General features: G+C 36.6%; 1 protein-coding gene across 4 annotated transcripts in view; it reads right to left on the reverse strand.

The window, feature by feature from the left end:
• The window catches only part of LOC107075574 (MORN repeat-containing protein 1), a 165,296-nt gene that overhangs the window by 92,826 nt on the left and 60,206 nt on the right, over nt 1-12,264 (reverse strand). For 2 of the 4 annotated variants that reach the window (XR_011183659.1, XR_001477079.2), the window contains exon 14: nt 9,334-9,407. Coding sequence is in view for 2 of the 4 variants with exons in the window: in XM_015337155.2 (XP_015192641.1) it covers nt 1,483-1,631; nt 9,334-9,407 (223 nt within the window). In the remaining 2 variants the exon portion in view is untranslated. Of the gene's footprint in view, nt 1-1,129; nt 1,632-9,333; nt 9,408-12,264 lie in introns of those variants that run through there. The other 2 variants (XM_015337156.2, XM_015337155.2) reach the window with 2 other exon arrangements.

Consider the following 12,264-nt stretch of genomic DNA (forward strand, 5'->3'; position numbering starts at 1 on the left):
TGTGTGAATGTTGGAGTGTTGTGTTGAATAATTCTGTTCTATAGTGTGCAATCATATTAGAGGCCTGTAAGGATTTCATACCTGTTATTAAAAGCTATTAAGGGAGAATAATAAGTAGAAGACAAAAAAAAGACCTTGGTACTACGTAAATTTGCTTCCCTGCCTCTCAGTAATGCCGTGAAGTTGCTAATCAAGAAAATAAGTGTACAGGGGCTCTGCTAGTGAGCATGGCCCAGAGACAGCAGGGATGAGTGTGGGTCATGTCACACTATCTGACTGTCACTCCATGTTTCTCCAAGTGGCCAGGGTTGAGATAAGTCAGCCAAGACTCTCAGAGAACCAGCGAGAGCTAACAAGGAGACATAGCCACACAAGTTTCCCCACACAACCCTAGAGCTCCTACAACTTCAGGGGGGCTGCTGTCACCAGGAGAAGTGCCGCCCCTCCAGTCCTCACTGTGGAGCCTGTGACATGCCCAAGGATGAACAGATTGGTGGGAGACGAGGCTTGAGGAGCATGTCTGCCTTTCCTCATTCTCCCCACACAGTGCAGCAGCCGGGACACTGAAACAATCGACAACCCCAAAGCGGAAAAACAAAGTGAAAGAGGGTGAAAGATGACGAAAGTGGAAACTAAGGGAAAGACTTCAAGACTAACAACAGGCATGTCTTTACTCAAAGGGCAACAGAAGCCTGGAACAAGCTTCCAAGCCATGCTGTTGAAGTCGATACCCTGGTTTCCCTCAAGAAATGGCCGGATGAGGTGAACACTGTAGACAGGCCAAAATGCCACCCATTGTTTTCAGCCTTTTTTATGTTCTCATACTTACTCACTGTCAGACAAGAGAAAAATCCTCATGATTAAACAGGGCCGAAAAGTGGATTTTTAATAAATTGGTAGAAGTGGTTACAAGCTGCAAATAATTTATAAAGTAAGACGCTAGTAAAAGTCAATGATAAAGTAGTGGATACACACAGTATATAGTCATTGAGAACTAAGTTTAAACAATTTTGAAATGGCTTATTCTCCATGATTTTGGCAGGTGTCGAGGAGCTGAAAGCAGTAACTGACTGCAGTCAATGCAACCCAATATGATGCAGTGAGGAATGATAAATAGGACCCACTGAACTAAAAGAGGAATCATATTTTAATGCTGCATGTTACTTCACATATAGTGTAACACTTCAAGGTTTACAAGGGCTGACCTTTCAAAAAGCGAGACCTCGATCCCCCAAACCCATGCCAAGTCATTTGATCTGGAAGGTTAAAGAAACTGGAAGGAGAGCAGGAAGACCACAGCAGGGAATTTTATTTGCCTCCTGTGTGGTACACAAATGCTAGCCATGTATTCACTATTGAAATGTAACTCTATCAGTTCTCATTTCATTCTAGTAAGAGATAATCCACTCTTGTCTGACTTGTCTTGTCAATCCTGCAAGGCTTCAGAAAGGTCCTGGTGTTGATGGCTGTTGAGATGGGATGTCATTTACTTTTCACCCTCAGGGTTTCCTTCTTGGTTGTCTTGGTCTTGCTTTTTGGAGGAACCACTCTCAGCAGCACAAATGCTGAAGGCAGGGTGCTGTCAAGGAAGGGAGGACTGGTCACTTCCTTGACCATAATGACATATTCACCTAGCAAAGGAGAGTGAATGATGAGATAGTATGAGTATTGGCTTTTCCGGGTTATACACTACAATACATTCCACAAGCCAAGAATTAGAGGTCATTCTACTGTTAATGAGAGAAGGGAATGGCCATTAGAACAGATAATGACATGCATGCAGTACGTAAGGGGCATGATAATGCCATCTTCTTCTAGTGGTGCTTTTAATTAACATCACTTTGCTTTCCAAGTGTTAATTCTTCTATTTTTTCAACACAAGGGCATTTTGAAAACTATTTTAATGAAAAGACATTCTACATATAAACAGCATGCCAATCACTTTCAAACACTCTTTTCTGTTTGTAAATACAAATACTAAGATTTTTGTCTTCATCCCACTTCTCAGTTTTAATTAGGTTAAGAAATGGCTTCAGGAAACTATGCAAGCTTTTCAAAATATAAGATGATTTACAAATGAGAGAAGGTTATTTATTCCAGTAGCTAGTAGCTAACTGAGGCAAAGGACCTTATCGTGTTATTTTTGAAAGGAGCTAGGGTATCCGCTTCAACAATACTGGTGAGTCAGTTTTTGGCAGCAGTGTTTCCCAACCTATAGCCTGACCATCTTATCTCAGAAGTTAAGCAAGTGTGGAGACAGGACAGTTCTAAGGAAGGACCAGTAGGAGGTGCTCTATCTTCTGGACAAGACATTACAAACTAATAAGTAAAGGGACGAAAAGCACTATATACTGTAAATGCTAGGCAATGTACTAAACACTATTAACAAAAGGACAGTCAGTTTACAATCAGTGGAGAAGGACAAAAACTGAAAGAATATATTGACACTAAACAAAAACGTGCTAAGTTCTTGACTTTCTGCAATTCAGAAAAATAGCAAGATCCTAAAATTTAAAGTTATTCACATGTTATGTAAAATACTGAAACTAGTGTTATAAAGTAAAAATATAATAAGCTTTAATCATTTCTCAATCAAAAAAGTTTAAAAAGTAATTGCTCAATCACTGCAACAGTGGCATAATTTTTTAAAAATTAAAATATACAGTAATTAGTTGAAATTCCAGTGACAAAAAGTAGAAGAAACCACCCCAACATTTATTCCCATTCAAATGCACAACAACACTATTCTCTGGACTTTTTTTTCCCAAACATTTTGTTCCTTTTTTCAGCATGCCCTGAATCTACAGGCTTCATGTGAGGTTCTGCACACTGTGGATGTTTTCGGCAGATGTTAATTATATCGGTTCTGCCCCCCCCCCACATTAAAGATTTTCTGATTGGCATTTAAATTGAGAAGGGATATTGAATTCAATCTACATAAATGAAATATGAAAAATATCTATGTCAGATCAACATGCAACGTCTTGCGAGTAAGCACATGGAACTAGTACAGAAGGTTTTATTGGTGGCATGTGAGAGCTGCATTAGCAGTTGGAGAGAAGCTTTGGAGCATTTGGAGAAAAGACTTTAGGAGATTAGAGAGAATGGAACCGCTAACCACTGCAAGGAAACTCTAAAATAGTCTTATTCTGCACAAAGGGTATATGTTTCTCAGACTTAATGATGACTGACTGATAAGTTCCAAGGCAGTAAAGGAAAGATTCACAAAAATGCCAGCTGTCAAAAGATGTTGAATGCACAACCACATCTTAAAAATGTACACAACATTGCACTTTTAAAATGCATTTTTAAACTGTTTTTCTCTGAGCTGAGGAGACTTCACTGCACTAGCACACAGCTGAACTAGGCCACCCGTGAAGCCTAATGCCTTCCCTATAAAGACACTGCTATTAACCAGCACACATTAGGGAGAAAAGAACCCAAGAAGACAAGTACACGTTAACTGCTGTCCTCCTGGTATGACTGTATTACGATTTTCAGACCTCCCTGGGGATGTCACACACAGATACCTAATGAACAAGATGAGTCAACACTATATTCAGATGGGGGACCTCTGAGGAAAACTAGCTGGCTGTAGCCGGAGGACCACCTGGTGACTCTAAAAATCTGACTTACATTCAATCTGACTTTCAATCATTTTTCAAAAGATTCTTATGGATAATAACTCTAAGAAATTCCACTTGAGGGGTTTATACAGCCTGGTTTTCCCAAAGGTCCCTGTTAATTTGATTGAAGCAATCTCCAACTTCTGCACCCCATCTTGTTTGAACGGTAGAATAGTGCATTATAGGGGCTGTATGTCAAGTTGGTACTGCACTTCAACAGTGGTTGATGTGGCTCATCACAGATATATCAAGTACTTTGGGATCCTTTTAACAGAAAAGCTCTAAATGAATACTAGGAATAAGTTTAATTATTTTTATGTATGCTGAAAAAAAGAAGAAAGAAAACACAACGTTTCGGCCATGGAGCCTTCTTCAGGTTGACACCTGAAGAAGGCTCCAAGCCGAAACGTTGCGTTTTCTTTCTTCTTTTTTTCAGCATGGAATAAACCTATTACTTGTTCCTTTGCAGCCTACGCATGCTGAAGCAGCTACCCACCTGAACTACTATATTTTTATGTATTATAATTATATCATATATAATTTTTAGATTTGGGCTCACTGCGATTCTTAATTTTCCAATATTAGCAATTGTATTTATTCTAACCTCTGCTGTCTTCGCTTTAAGCAATTAAATAAGTTCAAAAAGGTTCAACAGATGCATGTCTCAACAGATAAAGGGCAGTTTCTCCACTATTGTTTTTTATTCAGCCTTAATATGAATTGAGCGATCAGGGACCTATCACACTAAAGGGTCTTCAACAAATCTGTCTAAAACCTCTAACTAATCTTATTGACTGATTCCATTGATTCGCTCGAGTATTGACAGTTTGAAAGCAGTTTACTGTTTACAGGCGATTAGGTATGTGATTGATTGCTGGATGAGAACTGGTGGTCAAGACATAGCAAGGACCTCAACAGGCTTTCCTGATTAGCTTTCCTCGGTGTAAGGATGCCACTAGGTTAAAGTTATAGTTCACAGAATTTTCGGTATTTCCCAGTTAATTTTTTATAGTAGACTAATGCTTAACTGTTTCACATTTGAGCCTAAATACTTCACTATTCATAGTGGATTTTGTAGCTAACTACAGTTAACTACAGAAACTCCAATATTAGGAGAACTTGGCGATCCCTACATTTGTAAGGATGATGTAACCTGTTTTCTTAAATAAATTAATCGGAACAGAGTATAAAGTCCACTTAAGAGCAAACACATTCAAACACCTGCCGTTTTTAACAAAATCAATTTAAACTACAAAAGCTTTAGTTTAATTAGCACATCTCACTCTGCTAATCATCATAATCAATCTCTTTCATTTTGAAACAAAAAATCTATTTACTGTTATTGTTTGAACATTTAAGTGATGAATGAGTAGTGATGAATGAATTGACAGAAACTATCATTCTTTTTTCAGGTTTAGATAGAAAATCAGATTCTTGTGCATAAAGAATTTAATTACCCCAGGCAGGTCACAAAAAGAGATAAGAGAACAAAGTAAAACATCACTTTGTTTGCACTTATAAACTGCAAAAGGAGAAGTTCTGTCCAAGCCCTGGATTCTAGAGATGGAAAAGTTATTGACTGAATGTAGACCAAAAGGTTATGATCATGTTAGCACACCGATGCATTCTTAGCTGAGAAGAACTGTATTATGCAAACACGACAGACATGTGTGATACAGAAAACATCCCTTTAAGGTCAGAAGCATGTTTTCAGCTCTGAAAAGCTACTATATGCTTTTCTTCTTGTTCACCGAGCTTCTGCTCCTGAAGGACGCGACATATTATTGGCAGCTTTTGAGCGCCACAAAAAAGAGAAAGAAAAGCTGGCATGTGACCTTTGACCCACATTATCTATTTTTAAAGGCCCTTGGATATTGCTCCAATGTGGACACTATTGAAATGTATAGGCTTGGATTGAACAAATTGAAAGTTCTTGTATGGATGGCTGTAAAAGGTAGTTTGTACGTGGTTGGACAGAAGAAAAACAATCTTTCTAGTAGTGGAAAACATGTAGAAAAAATAAAAGCAATCTTGTTGTATTTTAGCAAGTGTGTGGAAAGTATTTTCTGTATAATGTTTTAAAGTATGAATGTGAGTTGTAAAACCTATTGAGACTAGGCAATAGGATTTAATTAGTTCAGAAGATTAAAAATCAATTTCTGAATATGGTCAATATCAACACAGTCCATGGACAGGAATAAAACAAATGGCAAAAAAGCATTTAAAAGTACTACTAGAAAAATGCTGGTCAACACATTCCAGTTATGTTATTTGTTCATTTGCTGTTCAGAGGTTAAACTGTTCACAAATTCACAAAAAACAATCCAGCACAGTAGTAGTAGTTAAACAATTACCATAACAACATAAGACAAATAATGTTCTTTATGAGCACTTTAAAAAAACATAAGTATAAATAACTGAGAATTCTCAATTCTTAAAAAAAATAATTTAGTACAAAATAATTCTGTACATGAAATATGTTCAATGTTTTTTCAGTGTATTTTTATTTGCCAGTATTCCACATGGAGGCAGAGGGGAAAAGTTCAAGGATTGTAAAGGTGTGTGTGTCTTGTGATGGACTGGTATCTGTCCATTGCTTGCCGGGTTAGGCTCAAGTGCTCTGTGTAATCCTGTACTGGAGAAAGCAGTTCAGAAATGGATGGATGGATACATTTTAAAAGCTGCTGAGAGCACTACAAAATGCATAAAGATTAAAAAACACTGGCATGACATTTTGAAAGTATCTTCAAAACACAAACAAGTATCTTTGAATTTTGCTTGAAAATGGAACTTCACTGCATTCACATTACACGTATAATCTGCATTAATTAGCCAGCACGTTCTCTGCACTGTTTCCATGGTGGGTTCAATCAGAATAAGCTAAAGCAATTATGACATTGACCAAGTGAAACAACTGATGGTGCTGTTTGATATTTTAAAAATCAATAAAATAGTCGGTAAAGATCAATAAAGTTTGAAACGGCTATGCTCAGATCCATTATTTTCATTTATACTAATTGAAATTAATATACTTTGATATACTTTATTTGAGAGCTTTTTCAAAGCAATATACATAGTTTAAAAGTGAAATCTACATTGGTATTGGTATTATGTTTTCCACCTGCAATCCATTTTTAAAATAATGACTTAAAAAATGAAAATAAATAATAAATGTGCTTTAACTGCTTAGTGTTATAGCTTGCAGAAGCAAAGTAAAAGAACAGAAAAAATATCTAGTTTACAAACTTTGGAATTAGACATGCTTTTTGTGCATGTGAGCAGAAACAAAGAACTTGTTGGCTTAGATCTAGCTGCCATGAAGCTGAAATTTCATAAATTGCATGCATTTAAAACATAGAAGGCTAGGAAGGTTTTGCATGGATTTTCTGATGCAGGGACTACTGTCAGCAGTGCAGCTGAGCATGAAAAACAGGCAGCTGTGTGTAATTTAGGCTAACTGCTTTTAGAGTGAAACAAGACCCTCTATGTTGTTTTCCTTTTTTAAAAAGAATGGTTTTCCTGCTTCCTTTTATAACACATATGTTAAAATGGGAGATCAAACGTTCAAGGTAATCTGAGCCTTTCAGCATTACACTTATTTTTAAATACATCGGTAGACATTAGACAGGCAAAATCTATAAAACATATTTCAGTGACCAAACGCCCCTGTAATTGTGCTATCTGATGTTCTTATTTTCAGAAGGTTTTCATATTCAGGTTGTAAAAACATCTTGGCAAACATTACAGAGATTAGCAGCTCAACAGGTCAAGCAACAGAGGGCAAAAATCATTGATGTAAACTAGAGAAGTAAAATTCTACCAATCAGATAAAATGCATCTTACTGTACATATAGAACCACAACTGATGAGACTCCCATGTGCTAAAAATGTTTCATATCATATCCCACCTTTTTTCCTGTTCTCTGGTGTGGTATCAGTTGCAATGTAATATGATACTGTACATGTCTGCAACAGAAAACCTGTACCAGGGAAAGATTCCATGATGTTGAGAGTGAGTTACAGCATGGCTGAGAAAGAGTACCTTACAGTAAACAGACAAGATGGATTCACTCCACTCTTGTATATATTTTTATACACAAGTGCCCTTTTACAAACTTGCTGACTAAGTGCCTGTGCCTGGACCTAAATCTGCAGCTTTCAGAATGGAGACTCAGTGCAATAACCACAGAAATGCTGGGACTTTAATCAAGAGTTCTGGCAATATTTTATCATTCATTAAACTGCAGAGAAATAGGACTTTTTGCTGGAATTGTTGAAATATAACTGAATGTTCACAAATGCAAGGGAAAAAATAAATGTATGCCGGTGGTCATCTAATTAACGGTACTTTAAAAGACATTTAGAAAAGGGTTTTCTTACTTTATACGCCTTGACTGTCAGTAACTATAAATGTATAATGTAAGAAGATCAACATTAAATGATATAGTTATTTAATGTTATTGCACTATTAGTGTCTTTTAATTGAAGAATCATCTCCTGCATTGAAGAAAAGGAGACCAATTAGGGGATTTAACAAAAATGTCCACTTTTCTTGCAGCATTCACTGAAAAAAAATTTTTTTTTTTAAAGCACTTCATTTTAGCAACCTCTGGCAAACAAACTGGAGCAGGGGATAGTATTTTCACACCTGGCGGGCCACGGAATTATATCAGGGTATCAGCCTGAAGGATGGGGAAAGCAGTGGGTGAGCACTGTGGTTTTTGGCAGAAGGAACATACAACAGCAAGCATCAAAAACAAGAGAAAAAAAACAAAAACTAATTGCCTGTGTGTTTTCCTGCCCCCAACCCCCACCCCCCACCACATACACACACTGTGTCTACATTAACTTATTTTTATGCTTTAGTTCCTTTTGTGCACATTGCTTCCGCTAAGATTGACTCCAGCTCCAGGGCACACAAAAACAATCCTGAAATTCATTTTTTTCCTTTAGATGAACAGCCCAATTCATATCAACTTCTTATTTGGAATGTCAGAAAACAATTGTGGTATAACAAGTACAATGTTATGGTGCTGTGCCACAAAACAAGTTTTTAATTTGTTTTATTTTCTTTAAAAGGCAAAGGAATTAGGAAAACAACACATGGTAAGAGACAGAGAAAAGTCTTAAGCTAGTAACCCAATGTCTAAAACAAGCATTGCAAGGGATAACACCCCACCTGAGAGTGTTTGTGAAAAGATTTAATTGCTGTTGTGAGTTTTCAATTTCATTCACCAGTTTCAGTCAAAGGCATACAGCCACAGACTGATGGATCCTGGTTTCGTATTCATTTCCATGTAGATAGCAGCTGAATTATAAAATCAAGGTCCTTACCAATGCATACAGTGCTCTAGTGCCACTATTGTCCTGCTTTGACAATAAATGATAATTGGAAAAATAACAAATTATCTCATCTGCAATGCAGCTGTATGTTCTCACATGTATTGTGAGAACAAAAGGGCAAATACTAACATTAATCCACAAGGACCACTATGATAGCAGAAATTATACACAGAACCTACAGCACAAAAGCATCAAAACACTGATGTCTCCAACACTGCGTTCTAAAGTAAGCAAAATGATTTCCATCCCAGGGCTTCTTAGGAAAATACATATGATACTGTACATGCCTTCAGATGCCCTGCCTTGTTCTGTGAGCTAGCATTGCTCAAAAACCCTTCTATGTCAGATTGCGATCGGCTCTGACCTGGTCTAACGGTCCTGTTGTCTGCAGCATCTTTCTTCGGGCTAACTCCCAGCCGGCTTCCAACACTGGATCTGCTGGGAAAATTAAAAGCAATTTAGAAATTAGCTTTTCACACTTCACACATTACTGTACAGAGAATGTCTGGCAAAGTACAGGATGATACTCTTTACTTTGTCAGTCTCTGTCTGGATTGCTTGTTCAGAAAACGGTACATTGAAAAAAAGCTCTCTTCTAGAATTATTGACAATTTTTCATTTTTTCTCAATGCGAGACAGAGAATTTATGTCACTTAGTGAATTCCGGCTCTGACTGGAAACCATGGCCATTATTGGTTTTATCAAGTCGCTACATGACAGTTTGAAAACATGGCAGGGTGAACCAGCAAATCAATATCAAAGCCGATACCAGTGTCTCCATATTAATCATTGCAGACATGCTACTGTACCGTTCAAGAAGATGTGTTCACTGTTACAGGCGTCTTATCTGACACTTAGTTTGCCAGTAAATTTATACTGTCATTAGAAAATTAAGAAAAACAAGTGCCTGTCATTTTTAGCATGATGTGTTTGTCCCTCATGATTTAAATGTTATTGAATAAAGCCAAGTACTAAAACTTTGAGCTACTGTAAGTCATTGATGCCTTTTACTCAGCATTCATGCATACATTACAACACAAAAAGGACATCAGAGATCATGAACATGACCACATAACAGAATTATAGCACTGGGGACTGCTAAAACTCAGGCTACTGAACTATGTAAATATTCCGATTTCTAAAACAGTATAGTAAGTACAAAATCCAATATGTCCTATTTAAAAAAATCCCAGAGGGCCTTGAGATGATTGATTACATAAAATTAAAGGCAAAATGTAAAAAGTTTATTAGTACGTTTAACTATTACTTATTAACAATAAAATCTGATGAATTGGTGAACAATGAAATTGTTTCCTAGAGGCTACAAGGCCTTCTGAGTTAAAATCTCACTAATTCAGCATCTGTATGTTACTATGTTACTTTAAATCACAAGTCTCAAAAAACACCCATGTTAACACTGTATACAGAATTTACAGCTCTTTAGGCATTAGAATGTGATTCCTCTAAGACAGCATTGCAACTACAATGTTTAGTCTCAGACCTATCTTCCACATAAAATAATTATTGCTGAGGTTAGTTTCTCACTTGCCCTTTCTTTTTAGGGTATCAAATGGTGTACACACTGCATCACAGATTCAAATGGTGCAGAATTTGCTGATTTAAATATACTGTTCTTGCTTATTTCTAAAGTAAATTAATTCAGAAAGTCTATTTAGTTGAAAGAAGCTTCCTTAACTAATCACAAAATAACTACTGCTTTCATCTGTAATGTGAATTAAAAAAATCAGAACATCTCTTATCAATGAAAGCACATACATCAAATGCTAATACACCCCATCAAGTTAAACAACCTTATTCCCATTGAAAGAATTAAATGTTCTATACAGACTTATAAAACACTGGGTCAGCAATGTATATGTTTTGACTAAGTACAAAAAGGAAAAATCCACCCACTCAATGTGATTTCCAATGGCAGAGACCTCCTAAAGCACTACAGACAATTATGCAATTCATAGATAGGGCTGATCTACAGAAAATGTAACATCATATTATATAACTGGTCACCTTACATTTCTTAGAGGATTATGACCAAGGTTATATCCAAAGGAGAAATTAGCTCACCCATCAGATTACAACTTTATAAGCCAAAGGACACTTTAAATCACAATTTCTATCTTTTATACACCCATTTATTATTGCAAAGAATCACTTAAAAGTCATGTTTTCCCCTGTCAACTCCCACTGTCTCTAAAGAACTAGAGTACATGTTAAATTAATAGTTTGCTTAGTAGGACCAACAGACTACGCTCCAAATTTGAGAAACAATGCTCTCAAAGTGGTGGTGCAATTAGAAAGCCAGATACTGTACAAGCTATGAAACTATGTGATAATGTATTTTTTTTAAACAGCTAGACTCAAGTTTTATTAAGGGGAAAAAAAAACCAAATATGATTACATCATTATTCTCTCGCCTTTTCCAGAAACACTGATGTTGTATTTATTGCCGTACATTTGAAGGATGAAGTCTGGAACCTGCCAACTTGATATGCTTCCATTTTTTCAGTTAAAATTAAAGCGCCTCTTGAGGTTGTTCCTGCTCAACTCCATTTGCATCTCGGGTAACTGTATGAGTAAAGCTTTTGAAGCAAATTAAATAGTCAGTTGAGAAGAGTGGAACTATCCAAAGACTTTCTGCCAAGTTCCAACAGACATTTGGGAACAGCAAGGCTTTCTTACACCCTGGGCCAGATAAAGGTGTTGGCCGTTGAGACAGCCAGGAGAGTGATGTCATTCTAAACGACATTAAAAAGATCTGGTTCTTTCATTTGATAAAGAGAACATTTTCTTTCTGTAGTTAAAGAACGACACAGAGCATAAACTGTCTTGCATGTCCTTAGTGGATTTTCTGTTATTATCGCAAATGCCCATTTAAAAAGACACATTTACACGTGTTACACTGTATTTGCAGGTGATTACATCATTACAAAACATTTGGGGATTCTGATAAGTCAGGGCCGGAATAACTAACGCTTGAGACCTGAAAGGGAACAAAACTTTAACAAAAAAATATTATAGTGGTAGTCAAAGTAAATAAATCCCGAGGCCTAAAGATTTAAAATGAAATATATTAAACAGATTTGATTAAATACAACAAAAATGATAAAAAATAAGTGTGATTTTAGATATTATCAACATGGAAACTTTACAATGAAAGTATCACATATATCGTATCCAAGATTGATCATGATCCTGACAGCACTGACACATTGACTTGACTACTTTGGAATATTCAGCCACTTTTTCTCTGAGCTGAAGTGAGCTGGCAAAGCTTGGT

This window comes from Lepisosteus oculatus, chromosome 25 (genome assembly GCF_040954835.1).
Source record: "Lepisosteus oculatus isolate fLepOcu1 chromosome 25, fLepOcu1.hap2, whole genome shotgun sequence".
NCBI lineage: Eukaryota > Metazoa > Chordata > Actinopteri > Semionotiformes > Lepisosteidae > Lepisosteus > Lepisosteus oculatus.